Here is a 27,219-nt window from a genome sequence, read left to right as displayed (position 1 = left end):
CGTGGGGGGGGCGTGGGGTGGGGTGGGGGGGCAAGGGAGGGAAGGAGGAGGGGGCAGGACACACACGCAGACCACCCAGCCCGGCCGTGAAGAGGAGGGGTGCGGGCGCTGCCCCCTCCCCAGCTCTCGCAGGCGCTGGGGGCAGGTGGAATTGCACACGCAGAAAATAAATAGCGAGACCCCCCAGCGCTTTTTTTTTGGGGGGGCGGGGGGGGGGAGCAAGCACAGCTCCCCACGGGGCCTGGCCTTTCAGGGGGCACGGGGAGGGAGGGCTGCCCGGCTCCTGCACAGCTTTACCCTTTAGCTCAGGACCGCTGTGGTCCCCGGGTATAAATAGAAATGCTCATATAAAATCAGAAGGGAGAGGGGCTCGCTAGTTGTGGGAGGGCGACGGGGACATCTCCTCGCGGCCCCCGGATCCCCCCAAGTCTGTCGGGCGGGCGCTGCAAGGCCCTGCCTGGCCGGCTCCCCCCGGGGCCGTTGTGGTTAGAGCGGGGAAAGGGCCGGGGAGGGCTGGGAAGCTGCAGTCCGAGAGCCTCTACGAGAGAAGGGAGAGAGAGTCCTTACGCAGCTGGCGGACGGGCGGCCGACAGCAGCGGGGGGCGGCGGGTGGGCCTAGCTGGCCTCCATGCGCAGCTTCTTCCTGCTCTGCGGCTCGTCGGGCTCCGAATCGGAGCTGGAGTCGGAGCCGCCGTCAAAGGCGGAGATGGTGCTGCCCTTGGGGTTGGTGTAGAGGCTGTTGTCCGTCGAGGGGTAGTTGGCCTGCAGCTGGGCGCTCGACCGGGCCTTCTCCAGCGCGCGCACTGCAAGGCAGGGCCATGGCGTCACCCCGGGCTCGCTCTGGCGCACGTGTCACCCCCGGCTCCCACGGGACCCCCCCTCCCCTTCCCCGCTCACCTTGCTGCTCCAGGAGGGCGTTCTGCCGCTTGAGGTCGTCGATGTCCTGCTGGTGCGTGTGGTTTTTCCGGCGCATGTACTGGATGTACTCTGTGGCTTTGTCCAGGATTTGGGCCCGGGATGCCTGTTGCAATAGTGGGAAAAGACAGAGGCGAGATAAAGACCTAGCCCGGGGGTTACCGGCGGGGTTTCGGCTGCCCCGTCCCACCCGCAGAGCAGCAGAAAGGATTTTGCCGTCACTCTGCTGTGCCGACGACACCGAGCGAACCGAAGCCCAGCTCTTGTCCCCACCGGGGACCCAACTGGGGACCACCCCCCCCATGGTGGCACAGAGCCTCGCTGGGCACCGGGAGGGGTCATTTCTGCACTGATGGTGCTCGGCTGAGAAAGCCGGCCCCTGCCGAAACATCCCCCCACAGCAGCATCCTGAAACGAGAAGCTGCTGTCGCGCACGAAGGTGCCGACAGCCCCACCGCAGCCTGTGCGGTCGCCAAGCAAAGTGCCGCTATCCCAAACGGACAGAGCTGCCCTGCAGCTGAGCCCGGAAGATCCAGCTGCAAATGGGTGGATTTGCCCCCTCCGCTTTTCCAAAAAACCAGGCAGCGCCGGGGTGCACGACCCACCCCTAGGAATGCCGCTCGGCAAGCCCCGCAGGCAAGGAACCGCTGCTCAGCCCCACTGACGTGGCTTTGGGTGGGCACGTGGGTGGGCTCCCACCACGCTCCATAAACTCACCTTCTCTCCCTGGAGGGAGGGGACGGAGTCCCGCAGGCTGTGGAAGCTGTCCTTGATATGGTCCCTGCGTTTGCGCTCCAGCGCGTTGTGATGAGCCCGTTTGTCGGCCTGGAAGGGAAGGGAGAGCGGGGCCTGAGCAGCCGGCGAGGGGACGGCATCACAGGGGAGACCCTGACCCGCTCCCCTCTTCCACAGGCTGACAGGCATTTCGGCAGCCACCCCGCTTCGCCCGGCAGAGAGACCGTGGCAGGAGGAGCTGGGCTGCCAACGTTCACCCAAAAACCCCACGCTGGCAGCTCCAGGCAAGGTGCCCAGAGCTGGGGACGGGGAGAGGTCAGCCGAAACCCCGAGCCCTCCTTGGCCGGGCAGCACGGCGGCTGTGACACCTCCGCCGCGACACCTCCCGTTCCACCGCGGCGGCAGCGCGAGGGCGTGGGAAGGAGGCGGCTCCCGGTGCTTTCGGTTTCCCCCGGGGCAGCTTCCTGCTGCTGGGGCAGCCCTGAGCCCCGTCGTGGGGGGGCAGAGCTGGGGAGCAGGGGCCCAGCACGGCCCTGAGGGAGGGGAGCACCTCCGAACCCACTGTCCTGCACCCCCAGAACATGCCCCCCCCCCCCCAAACAACCTGGCACAGGTTGCCCCTATCTGCTCTCTGCCGAGAGACACAACCCCACCTGTCCCCCCCCAAAAAGCACACCCCCATGCATCATACCCCCCCATATCTACCCCCCCCTCCCAGAGACACCCCCCTCAGAGAGACAGCTCCGCAAATGCCCCCCAAAAACCACAACCCCCCACATCTCCTCCCCCCAACGAGACGCAGCCCCACACATAACCCCCCCCAGAGAGAGAGAGAGACAGACCCCCCACTTTCCCCCAACGGCCACAACCCCACGCTCCCCCTCCCCAGCCCCATAGAGTCCCCCCCCCAAACATACCCCCCCCCCCCAAACCCCCCGGTCCCCCCCCCCCCCCCCCCCCCCCGCGCAGGCGCACTCCCCCCTCCCCTCGCCCCCCCACGTGCTCCCCGGTACCGGAGACGGCATCAACGTACCGCGGACTGAAACCTCGGCTGCTCTTCCTGAGGTGACCGGGCCGGCGTTGAGGAGGAAGAGGAAGAGGAGGATGGCGGGTGGAGACGGACACCGGGAAACGGGGCCGTGAGGGAAGGAAGGAAAGAAACCAAACGTTATCCGCCTCTATCCCCTTCCCCCAGCGTCTGCGGGTACCGGAGGGAGGGGAAACGGGAGGGGGGTGTCCCGGTGGTGAGGGCCGACTTACGTCGCTCTCCACCTCGATGTCATCGTTGTCGCTCATCGCTACCGGCCGGGTGAGCCGCGGGCCGCGCCGCCACAACAACAGCCCGCAGCGCGCATGCGTCGCCGGCGGCACACGTGACCGCTCACCCCCCCTCCCGTCCCTCTTTGGCGCGGGGGATTGTGGGGGAGGGAGTCCAGGGAGGGAGGCGAGGTGGCGATTACCCCTGGGCGGAGACTACAACTCCCGGCGTGCACCGCGCCGAGGCGCGGTGCACGCCGGGAGTTGTAGTCTCCGCCCCCCCGGGACTCTCATACCTCCTTCCCCTCATGGAGGGCGGTGAGGCGGCGACGACGCGAAGGCGGAGTACGGCGGCACTGTGAGCGGAGGGGAGAGCTTTTATTGAGCCATAAGGGACAAAAAGGAGGGCCGGGCCCGCTTGGATATGGTATTCAGGGGGTGATGGGGCTGAGGGGCCGTGGGCCTGGCTAGGGGGGGGCTGCAGGCCTGGCCTGAGGGGAGCTTGTGGAAGTTATGCCGGCTCAGGGAGTTTGGGCAGCTCCAGGAAGGGCTGTGGACCCCCCCTCAGGTCCAGAGAGCAGTGCGGGGCACCACGGCAGCAGGGTAGGACAAGTTGTCTCTAACCCAGCTGGTCCCTGTCGTCTTTTGGCAGCTCGTCCCCGCTGGTGGACTCCGCCGGGTGCTCGTCGTTGTCGTCCTTGCCGTCGTCACCGTCCGAGCCGGTCTCATCCGAGTCGTCCTCCTCCAAGTAGCGGTAGCCGCGCATCTTGTGACGCGGGCGAGGGATGCGGGGCAGGCGGTAGGCCACGTGCTGTGCCACCTTGCGCTCCATGCAGCAGTAGGCCGCCATCGCCACCACCAGCGTCAGCAGCATGATGGAAAGCTTGGCCTGTGGGAGGGCAAAGCAAGGAATCAGCATGGCACTGCACCCCCACTGAGCCTCGGAGGCGATGGAGCCAGTTGGGGGGCACTGTGGAGACAGCTGCCCACCCGACCACGCTTACCTTCATGGGCAGCCCCGACCACAGGTAGACGGTGAAGATCGCCAGGGCCTGCCACCAGTGGTAGATGGTGAAGACGAAATCTTGGCGCTCCTTGTCCTCGTACAGCATGCCCAGGAGGACTGCGGGGCAGGAGACCAGCTGTCAGCATCCGCCTTCCATGCCGGTGTCCCCTCTCGGGGCACCGTTAGCAGGACCCAGCTGCAGTGGGTCTGTCCTGCTCCTTGTCAGGGGGTCCACGGAGTTGGGGACCACCAGGTTGCAGTGCCAGAGGATGCTGGGGACCACCCGGCCGTGCCATGGGACAAGAGAGGCAGTGTCAAGGAACAGGGACCTTCCCAATACTCACTGCTAATGCTGGTCTTGTTGAGGGCACTCCCCGTACCCCAGAGCACAGCTATGGCGTAGAGCAGAGGCGCCTGGACCAGGTGCCGGGGCTCGGGTGCCCAGCAGAAGAGGGTGACCAGGAGAGCGGCGTGGACAAGGGCTCCGGCCAACAGCGGGATCTGCCGCCGCAGGCGCAACATGCAGAGGGCCAGGCTGGAGCAGGCCGAGGCGGAGAAGCCGTAGGCCATGAGGAGGTACGCCAGCTTCTCCAGCCCCAGGGCGCACACGCCGTAGTTCTGCAACGAGGACAGGTTCAGCGTTGCCAGGCTGGGGCCGTCCCTGCTCTGTCACCCCCCCCGCCCTGTCCCCGCGCCCTACCAGGGAGAAGCCAGTGCAGATGAAGAGCACCTCGAAGCCGCTGTAGATGAACAAGGGGAAGAGGTAGCGCAGGCGGTAGTCCCGCATGTGCTTGAAGGGCAGCTGGAAGATGTTCCCCCAGCCGATACTGCGCAGGTCGATCTCCTCCGTGGGCCGATACGCTGAGCCGCAGAGCACCAGGACCTGCCGCACAGCCGTGGGTGAGGCACCGCCGGCATCCTGTCCCGTCCCCTGCCGCCCCGGCACTCACCACCAGCATGGCGAGGAAGGCGGCCGCCATCAGGGCGCTCTCCACGATGATGAGGTTGACGCTGCGGGGCAGGCTCTGCAGCACCGTCTTGTTGAAGCCAGGCAGCGTGCCGTGGCTCAGGGTCCCTGCCGGGGGGCGGAGGGGGGGGCACAAGCCACGGCTCAGACTCAACCGGGGAGGTCCCCGTGCCACCGCGCCATCCCACACCACCGCACCGTCCCGCGTTTGCGTGCTCACCGCAGTGCTTGACCCCGAAGAGCGTGTGGTTGAGCTGGTAGAGGTAGTTGTTGAGGAAGAAGAGCATGGGCATCTGAGCGCAGACAAAGCTCAACTGCAAGACGCATGGGGGGGACGCTCAGCACCGGGCTGCCAGCATGGCCCCCCGCCCGTGCCACGCGCCCCGCCGGCGCTCACGTGGAAGCAGGCGTAGAAGACGGTCTGGAAGATGATGATGTAGGTGTTGCAGGCTCCCCGTGGTGCACGCTGCTGCTCCTGCACGTGCTCCTCCTTGTAGTTGACGTACTCATAGTACTTCTGGGCCATCCTGCGTGGCATGGTGAGTCAGCTGGAGCCCCCCCCCCGGCCCCCCCCATTCGCCTCCCACCCCCGTTGCCTACCGCGTGATGTAGTTGCCCATGGAAGCCCAGAGGGGTACGATGGCCACCCCGATGGCCACGGCGGAGGGCACCAGCGTGTAGTAGCGCTCCCAGTAGTTGCTGGAGACGAAGAGGGCGTAGATGCCCACCGCCAGGAACATGGCCCACTTGGTGCCGAAAAACCTGCCGGGGCAAGGACGGAGAAGCGTGGGCGCCCGTGCCGACACGGCGGCGGGGAGCGCGAGCGGTGCCGTACCTGATGAGGACGGGCGTGTAGAGCAGTGCCACGACGGGGGTGACGTTGATGCCCATCAGCACCTTGCGGTCAATGTCTTCCAGCTGTATGTTGCTGTACTTCACCTCCCGGTAGGTCTCATCATAGTGCAGGATCAGCTGCATCTCCAGCAGGCCTGGGGGGTGTCCAGCAGCTGTCACCCCCTGCCCTGAGCCCCCCAAACCCCCCCCACTGCGGCGGGGGGTCCCTGGGGAGGGGCAGGGCCGTACCCAGGTAGACACCGTAGGTGAGCATGCCGGCCAGGCTGGCGGCCAGCACGTTCTTGATCACACCGAGGCGCTTGCGACGGAAGTACTTCTGCTCCTCCTCCTCCTCGTTGTAGTCGGGGTGAGCACCCACAAAATCATCCAGCTGCGGGTGACCCTGGCCGTCAGCCCTGGGGACGGCCACCGTGGGCCTGGCCCCCAGGGGTCCCCCCCCAGCCTCACCTGCGCCTCCATCCCCTCGGCGCCCAGCCCGTCACCTGCCACCATCTTGGCCGCATCCCGGTAGCAGCTGGGGTCTTTCTCCATCGCTGTGTCTGGGGGGGGGGCGGGCCTGAATGGTGTCAGAGGTGGGAGGACGCTGTTAGCACCCCCAAGCCCTGCACCCATGTGTCTTGGACCCCCAGAGCTGCACCCCTGTGCCCAGCACCCCCCGACCCTGCACCCATGTGCTTTGCACCCGTGTCCTGCACTCATGTGCTTCGCGTACCTGCACCCCTATCTCCAGCACCTTGCGCCCTGCACCCCAGCTCCTGCACCCATGGGCTTAGCACCCCCGTGCCCAGCACCCCCCGGGCCGTGCCCCCCAGCCCCGAACTCCCCGGTACCGGAGCCGCGGGGGCCGGCCCGGGGCGGGGCGGGCGCCGCTTCCTCTTTCGGACGGGGCGGGCGGGACGGGCGGGACAGGGGCATTTAAAGGGACCGCTCCCGCACCCCCGCCAGAATCCCGCACCCCCCGCCAGGACCCCGCACCCCCCGGATCCCGCACCCCCGGACCCCAGGCCTCACCCGCCTGCGCTGCCGCTGCGCCCTGCCCGCGCCGGTGCTCAGCATCCTGACCCCCCCGCCCCTGCTCCGCACAGCACCCATCGCACCCCAACCTGCACAGCATCCTGACACACCCCCCCCCCCGCACAGCACCCATCGCACCCCAAACTGCACAGCATCCTGACACCCCCCCGCCCCCGCACAGCACCCATCGCACCCCAACCTGTGCAGCGCCCTGCCCCCCCCCCCCCCCCGCACAGCACCCATTGCACGCGCACCCCCGTGGACAGCACCCTGACCCTCCTGCACAGCACCCATTGCACCCCCGCCTTGCACATCACCCACTCCAACCCACACAGCCCCAATTCTGCCCCCTGCACAGCACCTCGTTCCCCAGCACCCCCAGCGGACCCTGATGTGGGTGCTGCCTGCTCGGGGTGGTCCGTGGCGCTGGGTGCCTGCCCTGCTCTGGGCCCTGCCGCTCTCGCTTCCCCTTCCCATCCCGAGTGATGTGTCAGGGTGCCCCGGGGGGGGACACCCCGGTTTGGGGGTGCAGGGATGGTTTGGGGGGTGGCAGGGTATACGCCTGTCCTTGTGTCACCCAAAACCCGGGGCCGGGAGGGCGCCCGGGCACGTGGCAATGCCGGGGTGCCTGTGGCTGTGCTGTGCCGGTGCCCCGGGTCAGGGTGGGGAGACCTCTGGGCAGGGCGGAGAGGGTGACATCTCCATCACGGGGAGCCAGGGCAGGATCCGGCCTAGCCGGTAGCGGAGGATTCTTGAGATGCAGTGGAGGAGCAGCCAGCACCACGTGGGGAGGGTGCTGAGGCCATGGCTCCCGCAGGACTGGGGGACATGGCAGTGGTGCAGGATGTGGCCCTGGGGCTGGGGCCCACGGGAGCTGCCAGGGAGCAACACCTGCCCTGTGCTCCCGCCTTGCCCCGGGCAAGGGCAAGAGGAGTCACCCTGGGGTGCGGGGGGGGAAAGGGCCCCTCGCAGGGGTGCGGGTCCATGGCCCTGAACCCGAGTGATGGGGGGCAGCGAGGCAGGCTGTCTGTGGGTGCAACCCCCCAGCGTGTCCGCCCGGGGCTGATGTGGGTCCACATCTCCAAGCAACCCCCGGCTCTGGTGCTGGTGATTCTGTTGGAGAGCCGGTCCCCTGGTTTTCCCCATCCCCAGGGGCCGTGTGGAGCATCTCCTCCCTGGGCACATCCCAAATTGGGGCGGGGGACCCCGGTACCCCACAAGCCCGCTCCAGGTACTGATGCACTGCTGTCCCTTGCAGGTCTTTCCAGTGGACGTGTGGCATCCTCCACGGAGGCAGGGGCTGCTTGGGGATGGCTGTGCCCCCCTCGAAACCAGGGCTGGCTCCTGGCGCTGCCCCGGGCATCACGGCCAAGCTCACAGCGGCAATTTGGGGTGCTGCTGGGGGTGGGAAACCATTCCCCCTTCCCTGGGGGGGCTGCTGCGGGTCCCCGGGGAGTGTGGTCATAGGGGCTGAGCCCGGGGTGTGGTGGTGGGGTGCGTGGGGCAGGGCTGCTGCCTTTCCTGTTTATGAAGTGGGGTAATTAGGGCCAGGCGGGGAGCGGGCGTGCGGGGAGCCGGTGGCGTCGGAGGCTGCCGTGCCGGGCGGGAGGAACCGGTGATGGCAGGCAGGGCCGGGCGCGGGGTGAGCTGGGAGTGGGAGTGGACAGCCCTATGGACAGACGAGGGACCCATGGGGTCCATCTGGGGGGGTCTGCAGGGTCCCCATGGGTCAGGGCGGCTCTGGGGAGCCGCATGAGGGGTGTCTGTGGGGTCCCCATGGGTCAGGGTGGCCCTGGGGAGCGGGCTGAGGGCTATCTATTGGTCAAGGTACCCCTGTGAAGCAGGGTGAGGGGTGTCTGTGGAGTCCCCGTGGGTCAAGGTGGTCCCAAAGAGCAAGGTAAGGGGTGTCTGTGGGGTCCCCCCATAGGGGAGCAGAGTGAGGAGTATCTGTGGGGTCCCAATGGGTCAAAGTTCATGGTAATGGTTTGGTGGCCATGGGAGTTCCCCAGTGCCATCATCCCATGGGGGAGGTCCCATCCGATCCCAGGCCTTGTCCCCATTGCCAGCCCCACGGAGGTGGGGTGCTATCTCCCCACTGCCAGCCCCATGGAGGCGGGGCACAGCCCTGCCCGCCCCTGGCCATAGGGCCTGGCCACTGGCCCCACAGCATTTAGGAGGGGCACCCTGAGCCTCGGCAGCGCCAGCCCAGCCTCACGCTTCTCTTGCCACCGCTCAGCCCCCCAGGTAGGCACCTCGGGGCCCCAGGGACCAGACCCCCCCTGCGCGGCACTCAGCTAGCCCCATGGCTGGGCTTCTCCAGCCCCACGCCGGTGGAGGCTGTGGGGCACTGAGCACCGCGGTGGGTGGGTTCCCTCAAGGAAGGGTGGGTGCATTGGGCATGGAGAGGGGGCAGATGTGCGACTATGGCTCTGCCCCCCAGCTCTGGGCATGTCTTTGTGTGCCGATGGAGTGATGCTTGCCCAAAGGTGGGCTGGGCTGCAGCAGTACCGGCGCTGGCTCACATGGCCCCACACCGGGGTCCCAGCCTGGGATGCTGCCGGGCACCGGGGTCCCCTAGGTCCCTGCGGGGTGACCCCATGTCAGCAGGGCAGCCCAGGGCAGGACCATGGCCGGAGGCTGGCGGCCATCCTGGAGTGTGGGGAGGGTCTGGGAATCCCAGGCATCTCCCGACGGACGCACCGGGGCCTCCGGCAGCCGCGCCGGGCTGAGTCAGCCCATGGCCGGGACAGCCCCGAGCACCAAGCCACCCTTCAAAGGTGCCGCAGGCAGCCCCGGCCGGCCTGGGGCACGGGTGTCTCGCTGCGGGATGACTCCTCTCGGGGCCGAGCCGGCATCTCCAGCACTTCCAGCTGCGACATAACCCACCCCGTGTCTCTCCCCAGGGCCACCACATTCTCCGTGGAGACCGGCAGCTCCTTCCCACAGCTCGGCATGCACCAGCCCCTCGAGCCCCCCGGGCAGCAGCCCCCAGGCTACGGCAAGTGCATCCCCGTGGGCAGCGATGGCGGGAAAGCCGCCGGGTTCAGCGCAGGCAGCGGAGGCAGCGGGAAGGGGCCGGTGATCTGCAGTCCCGTATGGTGAGAGCGAGGGGCCGGGGCAGAAGGGAGATGGGATGGTTGGGGTGAGATGGGCAGGGGGTGCTGATGAGGGATGCTGGGGGACGAGTTTGGGATCCATGGGCCACCACACCCCAGCGTGGCTCAAGGGAGGAGACAAGGGACTGTCGGGAATGGTGCTACTTAGGGGGCACAAGGAGCCCTTCCTCAGGTGTGTGGACTCCCTGCCCTCTCCCCAGGGACTCCAGGGGTCCAGTTTGATGCTGGGTTGGGGCAACATGGAACTGGGGTGACACAGAGCTCCTCTCCATCCTCACTGGGAGCGTGAGAGGCTGGGGCGAGGCTGGGATCCTTCTGACATCCCCGTCCCTGCAGTGGGAACCCCTACGCCGGGCTGGTGAGCCACCTGCGGGCAACTTGGCTCTCGGGGAAGACGCGGCCCATGGAGTACCGCGTGGCCCAGCTGGAGGCCCTGGGACGTTTCTTGGATGAGAAGAAGCAGGACATCTTGGAGGCCACCGCCTTGGACATGGGCAAGGTGAGAGGGGAACGGGTGCTGGCCATCAGGGTCACATCGTTGGGGCCCTTCATACCCCCTTGTCTGGGTCTTACATCCTCCTGGGTGCCAGTGTGGGGCTCTGGGCACGGGGGTCCCCACGCTGGGGTCCTGCAACCCCCTCGATGTGCTCCAGGGCTGGTGTGGAGCACCCGTAGGTGCTGGGTCCCTGCAGAGCTCTCCGCAGCCAGGGTTAGCTGGACCATGCGTAGGGATCACACTGCCAGGCGGGCTCGATGCCGCTAACCCCATCCCTGGTGCACTTAAACTGGGCAAAGCCCCCGTTGGCCGATATGAGGTGGGAACCTCGGCACTACCGAGCTTCACCCACTGCGTCCGCCCCATGCGAGTCCCCGGTGGCTTCATGTGACCCCTGCAGAGGGTGATGTCCTCGCCAGCTCGGTCGCACCCGGGATTACCGGTGTTGTGCAACACGCTGGCCTTGCACATTCCTCCCAGGGCTGCTCAGGGCTGGAGCGGCTCACCGGCCTCGCAGCGACTGGTTTTGCTGGCACGGTGCTGAGCCGTGCGGTGGCACAGGTGGGGACCTGGATGCGGGTCTGGGTATTGCGGCACGCCGGCAGCTCCTGGACAGTCTGTCGAGGAAGTGGGAGCATCCCCGCCGTGGCTGTGCTAGCAGTCTCAGCTCATCTCTTCTCTGCCTGGTTGCTTCAGGACCCCGTTCTCCCCCTTTTTCCCTTCCTGATGTGTGCTGCAGCCCAACAGACCACCGCACGCTTTGGTCCTGGCGCATTAGGAAATGTTTTTGGAGGGATGGCTTGCCCCGGTGCAGCATAACTGGTCTTATCTGGTAGTGGTAGCACCTGGACCCAAAGGACTCGTGTCTGTGGGTGTATCAGCGCAGCAGCCGTGCCCTCAGACACGGGTTTCAACATCCTGACATCTCCCCAGGCTCGTAATTGCCTTGTTTGTTTGAGGTGAGGGCCTTCACCTTCAGCCAGGGGTTGATAGGCATCAGCGCTCGAAGTGCGTCCTTCATCTCCTAATTGTATGTAATTAGAGCTGGTTGTCTAGTAATATGCTTGTTATGCAGTCGGGCCTTCATAGTTAGATGGACAATTCATCTGGTCTTACGTATCTGAGGTGGGTACCTCACCTCCAGGGATGCCGGTTTCTCTCCACTGATGACTGAAGGCACTTGGATGACCTCAGACTTAATGTCCCATCTTACAACCTTCGTGTCCCATCGAAACCCTTAATGGCCCATCTTCACCACCAATTTCCTCATCTTCCTAGTGATGCAACTGTCAGCCTGGGCTGAGAGATGCCCCGTTGCTTCACCAGACATCCGATGTGCCTGCTGAGTTCTCACGTCCAGGAGAAACTTGGCATCCTGGCAGCGGCACGTGTCCACGCGTGAGTGGTTTTGGGGACCTGAAGGTCTCTTGAGTGGGGCTTGGTGGTGGAGCATGAGGGGTTGCTGCATGGGAGTCAGCAACCAAACTTTCCAACCCCAAAGTGGTGTTTTGCTGCAGTGACGGAGGAAGGCTCCATCCACCCCGCAACGGACGTTTTTGGGTTGGAGGAGTCCAAAGGACGTCGTGGTGGAGGGTGTCAGACAGCTGCGCCCACTGCGCTTTGCAAACACGGCTTCACAGTGCAGGAGCTTTGCTCCTCCTGCTCTCCAGGGTGACGGAGGGGCTTTGCTGAGCCTGCTGAGCTGTTATCTTCTCGTGTCCTCACACTTCTCCTGCAAGAATGGTCCTGAGCTGTGCTTCACGGCTGCGGTTACGGCAGCAGAGAGGACCCACCGCATCCAGGAAATGCCTTGGCAGCTCCTGCGATCCCGGCTCTGATGTGCTGCCGCCACTTCCGAGTCACCGTCCATTTAGTCATTGCCCGTTGGGACAGTTTATCTGGCAGAAACCTGCTGGGTTTGTTTAATTCCCCGACTGGGGCATCTCACCCGACCTGCCTTTCCCAGCCGTGTGCTGGCTCAGTGCAGGAGCCCCAGGAGCTACGGGGGGGTTCTGCCTGGGACAGGAGTCTTGTGGTGTTCAGCCAAGCTCCATCACAAGGTGTTTAATTAAGTGGTTGCCCTTCTTCATATTTCTCTTTGAATAAAGCAAGGTCTTAAGTTCAGCTTTTATGCATGGGCTGTGGGAGGGAGCTCAGGCTTTGCTTCCAGCTCTTGCGTCCAAGTGGTCGGGACACAAATGCACCAGTGCAAGAGCACTGTCCCATGCTAGGTCGGCAGCGCGGGGCTGCATCCGACACCGCTACCAGCTTTTCTGGAGCTCCTGGAGCTCCGGTGACATTGCTTGGTTCCCGCTTGGCTCAGGGCTGTGTTGCCAGGTGAGCAGTTCCCAAATGCTGAGCTCAAGAGGCTGTTAAATATTTGTGAAGATGTAAAATACTGGGGTTTTTTTCCTCTGGCCAAGTACCTATTTTCATACCATTTCAGGGACTGTGAGATTCCCTGGGGGTTGCAGGCAGTGATAGCAACTTCTGCTTAATAACTTCTGCTTAATAGCTTCTCCAAAGAGGGGAGAGATGTCTACGGTGGAAGGGGAGGAGATGGGATTGGTGTTGGGGTGATGCTTACGTGATGTCTGTCCCCAGCCGTCCTTTGAGGCTTACTTCACCGAGATCCTCCTCTGCAAGAACGAGCTCAACGACACGCTGAACAACCTGTGCCACTGGATGAAGGACGAGCATGTGGACAAGAATCTGGTAAGGCAGAAGCTCTGGGCTGTCCTGGGAAGGGAAGAGGGGGTGATGAATTACGGGTGGCGAGGGGCAGAGCGGGGCAGCGCTGCGTGCAGGGCTGAGGCAGGGCAGGAGGCAGTGGGAACGGCACCGACATCGTGGCCTTTCTCGCAGGTGACACAGCTGGACTCGGCCTTCATCCGCAAGGACCCGTACGGCGTAGTGCTCATCATCGCGCCATGGAACTACCCCATCCATCTCTTCCTGGTGCCCCTCATTGGGGCCATCGCTGCTGGTGAGCCGAACCTGTCCTCTCGCCCGGAGGATCCAGGCAGTGCCGGGCACCGGTGAGGGGGTCTGGCCGGGGGCCTTGTCCCCCGGCTGGGGTGCCGGAAGGGCTACCTGTCACCACGTCACAGCTCTGATGTCCTGTCAATCTCCCCGCAGGTAACTGTGTCGTTGTCAAACCCTCGGAGACAACCAAGAACACCGAGAGACTTGTTGCCGAAATGCTGACCTGCTACCTGGACAATGTAAGAAGCTCTCCCTGTCCCACACCATAGGGCCGTGGTGTTCCCGACCCTGCCTTGCACACACCAGCACCACACCATCCCCAGTCTCACCTGCCTCCTTCTTCCATGCTCAGCTGGTGTCCACATGCCCAGCAGGCCAGGATGCTGCTGGTGGGGATGGGCACAGTGGCCTGGGCAGGTGCTGACACCGGGGAACTCTTCCTCTTATGTTGCAGGACTGCTTTGCTGTGGTGACCGCTGGTGTGCAGGAGACCACCAGACTGCTGGAGAACAAGTTTGACTACATCTTCTTCACTGGTACGTCCCACGGGCCGGAGCAGTGCCCTGCCTGGTTTTTGTGCAGTGGGGAAGAGGGGTTTCCAGCAGACACCCCGCTGTGGCTCACCCTGCCCATCGATGCGAGACAGCGGGCGGCCTGCCTGCAAGCACAGGGCCCCCTTCCCTGCCCGCTAACAAACAGGGGGATCCTCCTGTTGGGGATCTGGTGTCATGATCTGTTGGTGGATCCAGAGTGTGTGTGTCTGAGGGTCCGGTGGGACTTGGGGCGTTTACCCTGGACCCAGCTCCACAGGGTGCCCCATCCCTGTGCCGTAGCTGGTGGGCTCCCTGCCGTGACACATCTCTTCCCTGCCCACAGGCAGCCCCTCCGTGGGGAGGATCGTGATGACAGCCGCTGCCAAGCACCTGACGCCCGTGACGCTGGAGCTGGGGGGCAAGAACCCCTGCTACGTGTCCGACACCTGCGACGTGCAGAACGTGGCCCGGCGGGTGGCCTGGGGCCGCTTCTTCAACGCGGGGCAGACCTGCATCGCGCCCGACTACGTGCTGTGCAGCGTGGAGATGCAGGAGAAGCTGATGCCCGCCCTGCGCGAGGCCATCACCGAGTTTTTTGGCTCCAACCCTCGGGAGTCCCCCGACTTCGGCCGCATTGTGGGGGACAAGCAGTTCCGCCGCATCCGGGCGCTGCTGTGCAGCGGACGCGTGGCCATCGGAGGACAGACGGACGAGAAGGAGCGCTACATCGGTGAGGGCACGGGGCCTGGGGCTTGTGGGACCACCCGTGCCTGTGCACTGAGTGACGCGTTGCCATAACCCATCTCCGCAGCTCCCACGGTGCTGGCGGACGTGCTGCCCTCTGATCCTGCTATGCAGGAGGAGATCTTCGGCCCCATCCTGCCCATCGTTGTTGTGGCCAGCATGGACGAAGCCATTGACTTTATCAACGCGCGGCCGCGGCCATTGGCCATCTACGCCTTCTCCTGTGACAGCAAGGTGTGTGCGGTCTGTGGACCAGAATGGGGGGTGAGGGCAACGCAGCAGAAACGTTAGTGCCCACCTTGCCGACACCCCAGGGCGTGCTCTGAAGTCTTTCGAGCCCAGCTGCTCTGGGCACGTGGCGCTGATGGATGAATTGGGTGATGTTTGACAGACGCTGCCTGTGGAGCCAAGCTACGAGACTCACATTCACCTTCTCTGCTTCCCTCCCAGGTGGTGAACCAGGTCCTGGAACGGACAAGCAGCGGTGGCTTCTGCGGCAACGACACCCTGATGCACGTGACGTTGACCTCGCTGCCCTTCGGTGGGATCGGTAGGTCCAAATCCCCCAACCTGCCTGTCCCTGGCCAACGTGAGCCAGGTGCGATCCCACCCCCGGAGCCTGAGCCATGCTGGCCACGCTGAGGAAGGGTCTCAGGGGAGATGGGGCACCCAGGCCTGGGTCCCAGGTCCAGAGGGGCTCCGTGGTCTGTAGGGAAATCCTTCTGCGCCAGATAGGACCCCGCCAGAAGCCCTTTGCTTCTCCACACCATGGCTGAGCTCTCGGGCTTTGCAGCCCTGTTTCTGCCGAACACGTGTGGAGCTCTGTGAGGTTTCTTCTCTCTGTGCTTGCCATCCCAAGCACAGCGTTCCCTGTGTATGTGGAAACGCTTCATATAAAAGGTAGGGAAATGTGTCCCGCTTGATTATTTCCCTGGTGTTTCTGAGCAGCATGGGCACCATGAGTGAATTTTGTGCCAGGGCTGGGTTCCTGCCTTGCTCAGGCTTACCTGGGCGCTCCTCAAGCGCTGCTCCCTTTGGTCTCTCTGTCACCCTGCTCCTTGTCTCGGAGCACATCCGACTCGTTATGCTTCCTGGGTAGGTGAGCTCCCTCCTGCAGACAGCGTGGAGCCCTTACCGTCACTCAGGAGCAGGCTTGTACGTTCATTCTGCCTTTTAGGATTAAATTGTAGGAGGAAAATGCTTATAAATGTCTGGAAAATCTGCTTATGGTAACTTGGAGATCGTCCTCAGCAAAGAGGAAGAGTTCCTGCTCTCTCGGGGGCAACGACGATTGTTTTCTCAGGTGAAAAGTGAGGTCTGCCCAGCCCTGGGCCCTGGTTGTAGCATTGCCCAGGGCAGAGCACGGGAATACAGGAAGCCTCTGACAACGTTTCCCCAGAGTACTTTCCCAAACTCCTGGTCTCTTCCCCGGAATATTCTCTGGGAAAAATATCTCAGTTTTATGCTGCCCGTGCTCAGCTTCTCTGTCGGGGCTGGCAGCTGATTCAGACTTAATAGGACACCATGACAGCAAAGCACAATTAATTCCTCGCCTGGCTGTGGCTCAGGGAACAATTTTTGGTGGTTCCCATACCATAAGTTATCTTTATGGAAATGATTCAGACAAACTGCCTCAAATTATCGGGTGAAGCCATTTTATAGCAGCCTGGTCAGGTGAGGGGTCTGAAGTCATCGGGGTGAGAAGGCATTCGCCAAAGCTTCCACAGTAGCTCAGATGTGAAGTCATTGGGCTGTTAACTGCGATGTGCAACCTCAAGCTTACACCAGCCACAGGAATCAGGAGAACTGATGCTGCCAATGCAGCTCCAGTTTTTAAGAGCTCCAGGAAGATGCTGACCTTTGTGGGGGCCACGCTGGCAGCTCCTAACCATGGGTAGTAGATATGGTAGAGCACCACAGAGGTTGTAGAGGGAAATGAAGCCTCGTAGACCCAGCAAAGCTTCTGTAGATAAAAATAGGCCAGTAAAAATGATGCACTTGGACCCTCAAACCGTAGTCAGCTGCGGAAGGATTTGCTGGACCAAGTAGCCATAGAGGCACAGGGAAGGGTGAGAGCTGGAAGAGGCACAGGGAAGGGTGAGAGCTCCTCCACCACATCTGTGTTGCCGAGCAGCAGGAGCATTTGCATAAGAAAAGCCTGTAAAGATTTCCTTGTGTGCGGGCAGCAGCAGAGTCCCGTAGCGAGTTTGGACTTGTGCTGTGTGTTTCAGGAAACAGCGGCTTGGGGAAATACCACGGCAAGTTCACCTTCGACACCTTCACCCACCACCGCGGCTGCCTGCACCGCAACATGGGGCTGGAGGCCCTCAATGCCCTGCGCTACCCGCCCTACAGCCAGCAGAAGCTGGGGCTGCTGACAGCCACCTTCGAGATCAAGCGCAAGGGCATGTGCACCCTGCTTTGAGGGCCGCCCCGCACCGCTCACGGAGTGGGGGACACACGCACACACGTACTTCTGGCTGGGCCCCCCCGGGGAGCAAACCCACCCTTCCCGGGAGGCTGGCATCTTCCTCCCTCCTCGGCGCCGTCCCCTGTTCCCCAAGCCACGTCCTTTGCCTGATGCACATCGGATGGCGGGGACAGACATTTCCTCTGCACGTTCACTCCTCCCCAGCTGCCTCTGCTCCGGACCGTTTGCCAGGACACATCTGAAATGGCAAAAGGTTCTTTTTCTCACCCCGTCCTTCTCTTCCCAGCAAAATAACAGTCCTCGCGAAGCTGAGGACCAGCAGTTAGCCCCACCTCCTGTTAGACAGACTTTTCCTTCTGGATAAACCTCTCTCCCCCTCCTCTCAGTGCCGGCTGTTGCTTTTTCATTCCGTGTAACCCTGCCTGTAGTAAAGACTTTGCATTGAGCTCTCCTGCCTGCTCTTGTCTTCTGCCTCCGTCGCCCGGCTTGGGGGGTGCCAGGCAGGAATCTGGCCGCCGAGCCCCGGGAGGTGGGTGCCCAGACCCTGAGTGTCCCCATCCATCACACCGACTCCCTCAGCCACACCATCGCACGCCGCTGGGGTCGCGTCCAGCTCCATCACCCTGTGCCCGGCGGCAGCGAGGTGCCTGGGGCTGGATTTGGGGTGTGTTTTGCATCCCAAGTGGTTTGGGCTGGAGCAGAGCCAGCGGTGACACGCAGCAGGGCAGGCAGCCAAGGGGCAGAGCAGGAAGCTGACAGCCTCCCTCCTCCGGGGGAGCGGGCCTGGGGTGCCTGCCTGCCTGCAACCCTGCCTGCAGCCTGCCAGCTCCACGGGCAGCCCCAGACCTCAGTAGGGTCCCAGCTGCGGTGTCGGGGTGCTGGCCGGGCTCCCCCGAGGCCGGCTCCTCCGGGTAAGGCACGCCGTTAGCTGGGGCGGGGAACCTGTGGTTTGCAGCCCAACTGACGCGAGGTTGCCGACAGCCTGCCCAGCCTCTGGGCAGCCCTGACGTAACCCGCCCCGTGCCGCTCCCTTGGGACCATGGAGACCGGCAGCGTCTTCCCGCAGCCCGGCATGCAGCAGCGCCCGGGCAGTGGGGCCAGGAAAGCCACCGAGGATGATGGCAGCGGTGGGACGGGGAGCATGGATGGCGATGTCGCAAGGTGAGAGCGTGTGGCCAGGGCAGAGGGGAGGCAGGAGGGGTCTGGTTTGATGTTGGGCTGGGGTGACATGGAGCTCCTCTCTCTCGGCACGGGGAGCACGAGGGGCTGGGATCCCTCTGACATCCCTGTCGCCGCAGCGGGAACCCCTACGCCGAGCTGGTGAGCCGCCTGCGGGCAGCCTGGCTCTCGGGGAAGACGCGGCCCATGGAGTACCGCGTGGCCCAGCTGGAGGCCCTGGGACGTTTCTTGGAAGAGAAGAAGCAGGACATCCTGGAGGCCGCCGCCTCGGACATGGGCAAGGTGAGAGGGGAACAGGCACCAGGGATGCCGAGGGGCTGCCCGCAGCCCTGCCGGCTCCTGCCCTCACGCCGAGGGTTGATGTGATGCCCCAGAGGAGCTTCCCCACCCGTTCGGTGCTCCCTCCCCGGCTGGGCTCTGCCCTGGGCTTGGAGCCAGTGGATGGGGGTGGAGGCAGCGAAGGGGAGATGGAGCTGGAGCACGTCCCAGCCCACCTCCTCCTCCAGAGCCCTCAGTGTGGACAGAGAAGGGCTGTGGGGAGTGTCCGGACATAATTAACCATTCCCAAACCCATCGGCCTCAGTTCCCAAACCCATCAGCCTCAGTTTACCTCTTTTCTGGTCAGGTCCATCCCCAACCCCCGTCACCCCTTCCGCACGTTCCCTGCCTTGGGCTTTCCACCAAACAGCATCCCCTCCCCTCTCTCGGTGCTCACCCAGGCTGCAGCTCTCAGAGCCCGGACCCCCCAGCTTTGCATCGTCCCCTGCCTCTTTGCTCCCTCCCGCCTCTGGCAGTGTCACCACGGCCAGAAGCAGAGCAGACCCGTCCCCCACATCTCCGTAAGTCCCCAGAGAGCTCCAGCCCCTCCAGCCCAATAGTTCTCCCTTTGGTACCACTCATTCACCCACAGCCAGAGCCTCACGCAGGGCTCATCATCTGTACTTCTCCATCCCAGCTCACAACTTCCCTTTGGACACCCTCCCCATCCTTACCGCAGCCTGGATCGATGGGATCCACATCATTTTTCCTATTTCTCCAGCCAGATCTCGTGCTGGGAGGAGACCCAGCGTAATGCTCGATGCCATCAGGGCAAGGTGTGCTCTCACCCACGGGATAAATCTGAGATGGAAAAACTCTGGCAATGAACCCAAGACAGTACTATGCCATCGGGGGTTAAAATTTGGGATTTAACAGCTTGGTTAGCACAGTTATTAACTATTTCACAGTTATACAGTCATGATTTTGTTTTTAACCACATGGATTCCTCTGCACCTGCCCACCCCAAGCCCGCGTCGGCAGCCCCTTGCTGAGGGTTATCCCCAAGCCACCGGCGATAGCTACGGCTTTGTAAACCCCCACAGCTCATACACGGACACAAGGACGGTGCTTCGAGTGAGATCCGAGGTCTGTCCAGCTCAGGCTCACTGAAGGATGCTCAGAAACAGGGCAAATACACATGACACTTCCAAATATTTTTGGAAGCCAGCAGCGCTGCCTCCTGTCCACAGCGAGAGCCGTGTGCGCGCGCCGTGGCACTGCGGGCAGCACCGGCCACCCGGCAACGCGAGCTGCCGCAACTCCCGTGAAAGGAAAAACGAGATACCCCAACACCTACTGCCGCTCCCTTACCAAGAGTGCGATCTGTGCGTCACAGGAGGGAGGCCAAGAACCTGCTGCCTGCGGTTTGTCCCGTCTCTTCTCGCGGATGCGTTGGACACCTCCTGCAATACCCTCCCTGGTCGCTGGGAAACAAAACTGCTGCTTCTTTCTTCTGCTCTACAGCGAGGTACCAGGCTTGGTCTTTTCTGGCCTCATCTCGGAAAGCCCCACGCGGGGCTCTGCTCCTGCCTGGGCTGCATCCCCCGGCACCAGCCCGGCCACTCCAGCCCACCCGTGACACCCCGCTCGCCCACCGCAGAGGGCTGACAGCTATTGTTAGGGTCGGCCACGCTTCCTCTTTTGCCCGAGGTTCCCTTTTCCTCGGAAGAGACATCCAACATGTTGGTCTGCTCATTCCTCTTTCCGTGGAGGAGCAGTCCAGCCTCTCTCTTGACTTCACTTCTCCTCCCGATGTCGTGCCAAGCCACACACCTGCACCGCTCCCAAACGCCTCCATCCTTCGGACTCCGCTCCACATGCCTGTCCTTCCTCCCACCCTGCTGAGGACAGCCGTTGCTTCCAGCTCTCCATCCTTCCCAGGCTCAGTGGTTGATCTCCTCCCCGCTTTCTCAGCTCGCTCTGCCAAAACCCCTGTACAAACAAGCTCCAAAATCTGGATATTCCCTTTTTTCCCATATTTCCTCCCGAATCTTGAACTGGCTGGTTTTATCCTGCCACTTCCCCACCAGTACACCTCACCTTCCACCGTACTCCTGAGTGAGAGAAAACCCAACTGTAGGACAAACATCGAGGGGTTCCCCATCGATGGAAGGTGAAGAGCTGCTGGCGGAGTCCGACGTCAGCACCAACACTATTCCCATGCCGGTGACACGTCCATGGTGGGAAAGTCAAAGCCAGGTGAAGGGGGATGGCAGAGGAAATCGCACCTAGATCTCTTCTGAGCTTTTATTTATTGAGCTAAATCCTTGCAGAGTCTTACCTGAGCTACTCTCTGGCAGGTCCTGAACAAAACAGCCCGTCCTGCTGGAGTCCATCAACTCACTCGTTGCGTTTGTGCCGGTGTTACAACGTGATAGAAAAAAGGGTTCGTGACTCAGGACGCTCCTGTCTCCAGGCCAAACAGGACTCAATAGCCAGACCAGCCCTTTCTTCCCCAAAACAGACCCCTCTCCTCCTCAAATACTTAATTTTCCCAAACCTCAGCTGAGCCCCCAGCAGGGAAATCCCCGCCACAGGCAGGTTACTGTCACCGGTAACGGGACAGTATCGCAACGGGATTTCGGAGCTCACCAAAGCCCAACGCCACAGACGCGGTGGGGCTCCCCCCTCCCCGTGGCAGGCCGTGCCGTGCAGCTTGGGGGTGAGAGCAAAGTGCGCATCCACCGCGGGACACAAAGGGTCCCCAAATCCTGGGTCAAAAAAAAAAAAAAAAGATGTAGGGTAGGGCTAAGGGCTGCTGCTGTGCTGCAGCGCACAGAGAGCTGACACGCAGGGTGCTCTGTGTCCCCAGCCGCCCTTCGAAGCCGAATTCTCTGAGATCATCCTCTGCAAAAATGAGCTGCATGAGACCCTGAACAACCTGGGCACCTGGACGAAGGACGAGCACGTGGACAGGAATCTGGTACGGGGGAAGATGAGGGAGAGGATGGGGGGGGAAGGACCCACCCGCCAGGCAGAGCTGGGAGGGACGTGGGCACGGAGGTGGTGGTGCAACGAAGCACTCCTGACACGGTGGGAGTCCCGCAGGTGACCCGGCTGGACTCGGCCTTCATCCGCAAGGACCCGTACGGGGTGGTGCTCGTCATCGCGCCATGGAACTACCCCATCCACCTCCTGCTGGGGCCCCTCATCGGGGCCATCGCTGCCGGTGAGCCAAACCTGTCCCCTGGTGCCGTGGCAGTGCCGGGCACGGGCACCTCGTCCCCCGGCTGGGGTGCCGGCAGGGCTGGCTGTCACCATGTCACTGCTCTGCTGTCCTGTCATTCTCCCCCAGGTAACTGTGCCATTATCAAACCCTCAGAGATGACCAAGAACACAGAGAGACTTGTGGCTGAAGCTCTGCCCACCTACCTGGACAAGGTAAGAAGCTCTCCCTGTCCTTGTCTCGTGGCTGGGGTGTTCCCTCCCCTTGCACACACCGAGCTGTGCCCTGCGCCCTCCCAGCACCGCGCCTGCCATGCACACACCAGTGCCGCACCATCCCTGGTTTCAGGTGCTACCGTACCTCCTTCCTCCACGCTCAGCCGGTGTCCACACGCCCGGGATGCTGCTGGTGGGGATGGGGACAGAGTGGCCTGGGCAGGTGCTGACACCGGGGACCCTTATGTTGCAGGACTGCTTTGCTGTGGTGACCGCCGGCGTGGAGGAGACCACCAGACTGCTGGAGAACAAGTTTGACTACATCTTCTACACCGGTACGTCCCACGGGCCAGAGCAGAGCCCTCATTTGTGCAGTGAGGAAGAGGGGTTCCCAGCGGACACCCCACCTGCTGACAAGGCAGGGCTTGTGTTGGGGATCTGGTGTTGGGATCCCTTGGAGGATCTGCCACCAACGTGTCCAGGGATGTAATAGCCATAACTGGGTTTTGTAATGACTGAGCTGGGGGATGCCAGGGTTGAGCTGGAGAGGGTGCTGGAGCTGAGGGCTCAGCCACGTGCTGCACACCAAAGTGGGTGCAGGACAGGCGTGGAACTTGACGTGTCTTCCCTGGCTCCCCAGGAGGTGAAGGCCACGGGATGGGCTGCAGCATGGTGGGATCCTCACTGTGACGCATCTTTTCCTGGCCCACAGGCAGCCCCTCCGTGGGGAGGATCGTGATGACAGCCGCTGCCAAGCACCTGACGCCCGTGACGCTGGAGCTGGGGGGCAAGAACCCCTGCTACGTGTCCGACACCTGCGACGTGCAGAACGTGGCCCAGCGGGTGGCCTGGGGCCGCTTCTTCAACGCGGGGCAGACCTGCATCGCGCCCGACTACGTGCTGTGCAGCGTGGAGATGCGGGAGAAGCTGCTGCCCGCCCTGCGTAAGACCATCGCTGATTTTTATGGCTCCAACCCTCGGGAGTCCCCCGACTTTGGGCGCATCGTGGGGGACAAGCACTTCCAGCGGGTACAGAAGCTGCTGCGCAGCGGGCGTGTGGCCATCGGAGGACAGACGGATGAGAAGGAGCGCTACATCGGTGAGGACTTGAACTTCGCATCAGTCTCCATCCTTGCATGGAGTAGGTTTTGGAGTGGGTCTCACAACTGGAAGTGAGGTTCTAGATGGAAGTGACATGTAGGGAAGGTTTGCATGGGAATCAGGGAGTTTGGCAAGGCGTTCGGTCTTAGGGGAGGTATGGGTCTTGGGGAGAAGAACAAGGGATCATCTCCAACCTCTATGCATGGCTGATGCCTTCAGCTTTCTTTCTCTGCAGCTCCGACGGTGCTGGTGGACTTGCAGCCCTCTGATCCTATCATGCAGGAGGAGATCTTTGGCCCCATCTTACCCATTGTCATTGTGGCCAACATGGACGAAGCCATTGACTTTATCAACAGCCGTGAGCAGCCGTTGGTTGTGTATGCCTTCTCCTCCGATGACAAGGTATAGTGTATGGGCTGCATGAAGCCAGGGCAATGCTTGCCACGTGCTCCTTGGCAGGTGTATTCAGCCATGTTCATGCTCCAAAACTTTTCTTTGGGCCAGACAGCCCTGGTTGTGGGGGAAGGATTGCAGCTGGAGGTGCAGGAACAGGGTCTGAGACCCACGTCCACCTTCTTTGCTTCCTTCCCAGGTGGTGAACCATTTCCTGGAACGGACAAGCAGCGGTGGCTTCTGCGGCAACGACACCCTGATGCACGCAACGTTGACCTCGCTGCCCTTCGGTGGGATCGGTAGGTCCAAATCCCCCAACCTGCCTGTCCCTGGCCAACGTGAGCCAGGTGCGATCCCACCCCCGGAGCCTGAGCCATGCTGGCCACGCTGAGGAAGGGTCTCAGGGGAGATGGGGCACCCAGGCCTGGGTCCCAGGTCCAGAGGGGCTCCGTGGTCTGTAGGGAAATCCTTCTGCGCCAGATAGGACCCCGCCAGAAGCCCTTTGCTTCTCCACACCATGGCTGAGCTCTCGGGCTTTGCAGCCCTGTTTCTGCCGAACACGTGTGGAGCTCTGTGAGGTTTCTTCTCTCTGTGCTTGCCATCCCAAGCACAGTGTTTCCTGCGTATGTGGAAACATCTTGTTTAAAAGGTAGGGAATTTTGAATGTGGCCACCACAGAAACATCTCTAGACCTTCGTTTCCACATGCAGTGCCTCTGTAGGGTGCCAGCATCCAGCCTGTCATACCCATCCCGCTGCTGTGCTACCCCTTTTCTCTGCAGATGAAAACTTGGGAATTGTCACTTATCCACAGTTTTCAGGAAATCAGAATTTCAGTTTTTCATGGATCTCCATTTTGGACTCTGGGTCTGAAGACAACAAAATTTCCTATGAATTACTAAGTGTACACACGTTCCTTTATATGAACTCCTGAAGACCCGTATTGCATAAAACCATTGAGGAGTAAACAGCAGGGGATCCGGATCGCAGAGATACTATGAGGGTTAAAAGTTTACAAGCATTTGCCATCATCCCATCTCAGAACTAACAAATCACCCAAGGGTGATATTTTTAAGGCAAATTTATTTATATGTGCAATTTCCGATGGTCCTCCCTGTTGCTTCACGCAAAACTTCTGTAAATCAGCAGACCCTGAAAAAGTCTAAATTTTGTTCTGAACCTTTTGCTGAAGATTCCTGCTGGAAAAAGGCAGCTGAGGATGTCACTCGCTTCCCGCAGTATCGCAGTCTTCTCCGTATCTACACCGACCACCAGGCAGTGGTTTCAGGTTTAGACTTCATGAATTCAAGCAATCAAGCAATGCGAAGCAAGGAAATTAAGGCTGCCCGGGGAAGCGCTTGAATCACCATCCCTGGAAGTATTTAAAAGACATGTAGACGTGGTGTCTAGGGGCACGGTGTAGTGGTGGACTTGGCAGTTAGGTTTACAGTTGGATTCGATGATCTTAAAGGTCTTTTCCAACCTAAAAGATCCTATGATTCTAATATCAGCTATAAGTTGTGTAGCGCTCATGTTTCAGATGATGTATATGATTCTGAGCTCCCAGGGGATGTTTCCTATCCAGAGCATCAGCTGGAAAACAATCCTTTCATTCTTTGAAAGGCTTCAGAACAAAGCTGCGACTAGTTCTGCATTCTTCCACCACAACTCGATGCAGATTGCGTAAGAACAGGGCGAACACGCACGATATTTCTTCCAGAAAGTCTTCCAGCCTCCATCCGTTCCCAGCTCAGATGATTTGCTAAGCCAGAAGGGTCCCATGTGTTCAGTAAAGGGAAACTTTTAGTCACTACGATGTCCCCACGATATGACATTTCACAGCTCGTGGACAGAAACAGCACTTTGGGGCTGCATTTCTTCTGGCCTGTTCTGGATGTGTACTTAGGCTGAAAAAAACATGTCCAGAAGTGCTTCTCTCTTCCCTCGGAGAGGAAGGAGTCTAGGTGACGGAGACACCCACTTTTGATCAGATGATCTTCACTACCATGGAAAACCAGCTCCTACTCTCCACCGGAGACTCAAGCACGCAGCTGGCCAAGAGCCATCCAGTGACCTTCCTTCACACTGGGGCTGCTGACGTGTGAGATACCAAACATAACTCATCAGCTTGGCCAGGATTTGCATTTTATCAGGAAGATTGGCCAGCTCAAGCTGATTCACAGAAGTTTATCATGTAGGTTATGAGCACACAGATTTCCTTATTTTCTGCCAGCCTGCCTGGCTTTCCTGGGCTTCCTCCTGGCCAGCCAGCTTTCACCTCCCCGCAGCCATTTCACTCGTCCTTGGAGATGGATCACATCCTCACCAAAGCCACCCTGACCGTCACCCCTCTCCATCCTGGAGTCTCGCTGGCAGCGGGGCTAGAGCCAGCACGGAGGGGACGGGTTTTGGTGGGTGTCCTTGCGGTAGGGAAGCTCGTCTGGTGGGACCCTCTTGCTGCTGTCGCCCACTCCAACATCACATCGTCACTGACGACCTTCCCAGTCCCTCTGGTGCCAGGCAAGATTTTGTGATCAAAAAGGTTGTTGGTTGTTTTTTTTTTTTTAATCACTAAAGTGTTCAGAATCGGAAGAAAAAGAGAACAGAAACTTGAGAGGGGATGTAGGAAGCACCTGCAAAAGAAGAGTTGAACATACAGAAGCAAGATTAAGTTTTTTTTACTGTTTTAGCAGTTTAAGCACCCATTGAGATGGGGACATATTGCCCAGCACCCTCAAGGGCATCTGTTAAACAAGATGTCCATGTTTCAGGCTGGTATAAAAGATCGCTTCCTCCCTGGAGGGTGAGGATGGGAGGGCAGCGACCAGCGTTCTCTCTGCCTGTTCTCTGCCACGCTGAATGTGCCGCCTCTCCTGGTCCCCCCCACTCCACTTCTCCCATCCGCCAGCAAAGCAGGGGCACTTTGGATCCTCTCCCCAAAACAGCAGGATGACATGAAAGTCTCCAGCCTTTGCCTGATTTCCTCAGCTCATAAATCCTCCAGGGCACAGTCCCTCCCGGTGGGAAGATGACCTTTTACAAAACTCTTATACTACCAACACTTTTCTGAGCCTGGTTTAACGTGGTGAGCTTTGCACCAGGGCTAAACGTGTTACCTGAAACAGTGAAATCCAGGCTGACAAGAGGGTTGTCGGAAACCTTTCCTCCTCCCAGCCTGGTCTTCCTCCTCCAAACACCCCTCAAGCACCATCTGGGTGTCCATCCAGGCCACCTCCATGGTCATCTTTAGATAGCTTTCTGGTGAAGCTTGGCCACAGCCAGCCCTCCCCGCCAACCCTGGTGTTAGAAAGCAGCTGGATGAAGACGTGGTGCTGTCCACCAAGCGGTCTCCATCACCAGCGCCTCCACCTTGCCACCCTCGAGAGGGAAGTTGGGAGCTTAATTTCAGGCTCGTTGACCCAAACGTTGGGTGAGCGATGACCAGATCCAGCCAACTTGTACTGTGTGTTGCAGGAAACAGCGGCCTGGGGATGTACCACGGCAAGTTCACCTTCGACACCTTCACCCACCGCCGCGGCTGCCTGCACCGTGGCATGGGCCGCGAGGCCCTCAACGCCCTGCGCTACCCGCCCTACAGCCAGCAGAAGATGGGCATCGTCCGGGCCGCTTCCGAGGTGAAGCGCAAGGGCGCCTGCACCCTGCTCTGAGCGTCCCCCGCCATAACGCCGTCGGTCCTGGTGTCCACGCGCAATGAAAGTTGTTTCCCCGCAAGCGCCGACCCCATGTGCTTCCCTCCCTGCCCGCTCCTGCCTGCTCACCCGCTGCCTGCGCGG

The 27,219-nt window shown here is 61.5% G+C and overlaps 3 protein-coding genes across 8 annotated transcripts; 1 reads left to right on the top strand and 2 right to left on the bottom strand.

Annotated features, from left to right (window-relative positions):
- Positions 1-207: 207 nt before the first annotated feature.
- MAX (MYC associated factor X) lies at positions 208-3,043 on the bottom strand. 2 transcript variants are annotated; one of them, XM_075755594.1, is made up of 5 exons: positions 2,911-3,043; positions 2,684-2,710; positions 1,633-1,740; positions 898-1,021; positions 208-803 (listed from the first exon to the last, which is right to left on the bottom strand). In XM_075755594.1, exons 1-5 carry the CDS (start codon positions 2,944-2,946, stop codon positions 616-618), a joined length of 483 nt encoding a protein of 160 aa, XP_075611709.1. In that variant the 5' UTR covers positions 2,947-3,043; the 3' UTR covers positions 208-615. The 2 variants fall into 2 exon arrangements, with proteins under 2 accessions (XP_075611709.1, XP_075611708.1); XM_075755593.1 differs by having other exon boundaries at positions 898-1,028; positions 1,634-1,740.
- Positions 3,044-3,264: 221 nt separating this feature from the next.
- Positions 3,265-7,206, bottom strand: UNC93B1 (unc-93B1 regulator of TLR signaling). 2 transcript variants are annotated; one of them, XM_075755545.1, is made up of 12 exons: positions 7,111-7,206; positions 6,183-6,291; positions 5,964-6,105; positions 5,716-5,869; positions 5,481-5,642; positions 5,278-5,407; positions 5,101-5,194; positions 4,864-4,988; positions 4,614-4,796; positions 4,258-4,531; positions 3,912-4,030; positions 3,265-3,796 (listed from the first exon to the last, which is right to left on the bottom strand). In XM_075755545.1, exons 2-12 carry the CDS (start codon positions 6,264-6,266, stop codon positions 3,527-3,529), a joined length of 1,737 nt encoding a protein of 578 aa, XP_075611660.1. In that variant the 5' UTR covers positions 6,267-6,291; positions 7,111-7,206; the 3' UTR covers positions 3,265-3,526. The 2 variants fall into 2 exon arrangements, with proteins under 2 accessions (XP_075611660.1, XP_075611661.1); XM_075755546.1 differs by lacking the exon at positions 7,111-7,206 and adding an exon at positions 6,448-6,610.
- Positions 7,207-8,403: 1,197 nt separating this feature from the next.
- On the top strand, positions 8,404-27,157 carry LOC104634770 (aldehyde dehydrogenase family 3 member B1). Of its 4 annotated transcripts, none has more exons than XM_075755538.1 (11): positions 8,404-8,993; positions 9,653-9,847; positions 10,202-10,364; positions 12,966-13,076; positions 13,227-13,347; positions 13,500-13,585; positions 13,801-13,882; positions 14,223-14,609; positions 14,691-14,857; positions 15,074-15,173; positions 16,855-17,499. In XM_075755538.1, exons 2-11 carry the CDS (start codon positions 9,702-9,704, stop codon positions 17,046-17,048), a joined length of 1,557 nt encoding a protein of 518 aa, XP_075611653.1. In that variant the 5' UTR covers positions 8,404-8,993; positions 9,653-9,701; the 3' UTR covers positions 17,049-17,499. The 4 variants fall into 4 exon arrangements, with proteins under 4 accessions (XP_075611653.1, XP_075611652.1, XP_075611650.1 ...); XM_075755536.1 differs by lacking the exons at positions 8,404-8,993; positions 10,202-10,364; positions 12,966-13,076; ... (5 more) ...; positions 15,074-15,173; positions 16,855-17,499 and adding exons at positions 18,141-18,215; positions 18,353-18,515; positions 21,364-21,474; ... (5 more) ...; positions 23,626-23,725; positions 26,900-27,157 and having other exon boundaries at positions 9,183-9,739; XM_075755537.1 differs by lacking the exons at positions 8,404-8,993; positions 16,855-17,499 and adding an exon at positions 24,137-25,985 and having other exon boundaries at positions 9,055-9,847.
- Positions 27,158-27,219: the final 62 nt, after the last annotated feature.

This window comes from Balearica regulorum, chromosome 5 (assembly GCF_011004875.1).
Source record: "Balearica regulorum gibbericeps isolate bBalReg1 chromosome 5, bBalReg1.pri, whole genome shotgun sequence".
Classification (NCBI taxonomy): Eukaryota; Metazoa; Chordata; class Aves; order Gruiformes; family Gruidae; genus Balearica; species Balearica regulorum.
The sequence above is the reverse complement of the archived record's forward strand: the minus strand, read 5'-3'. Positions and strand labels throughout refer to the sequence as shown.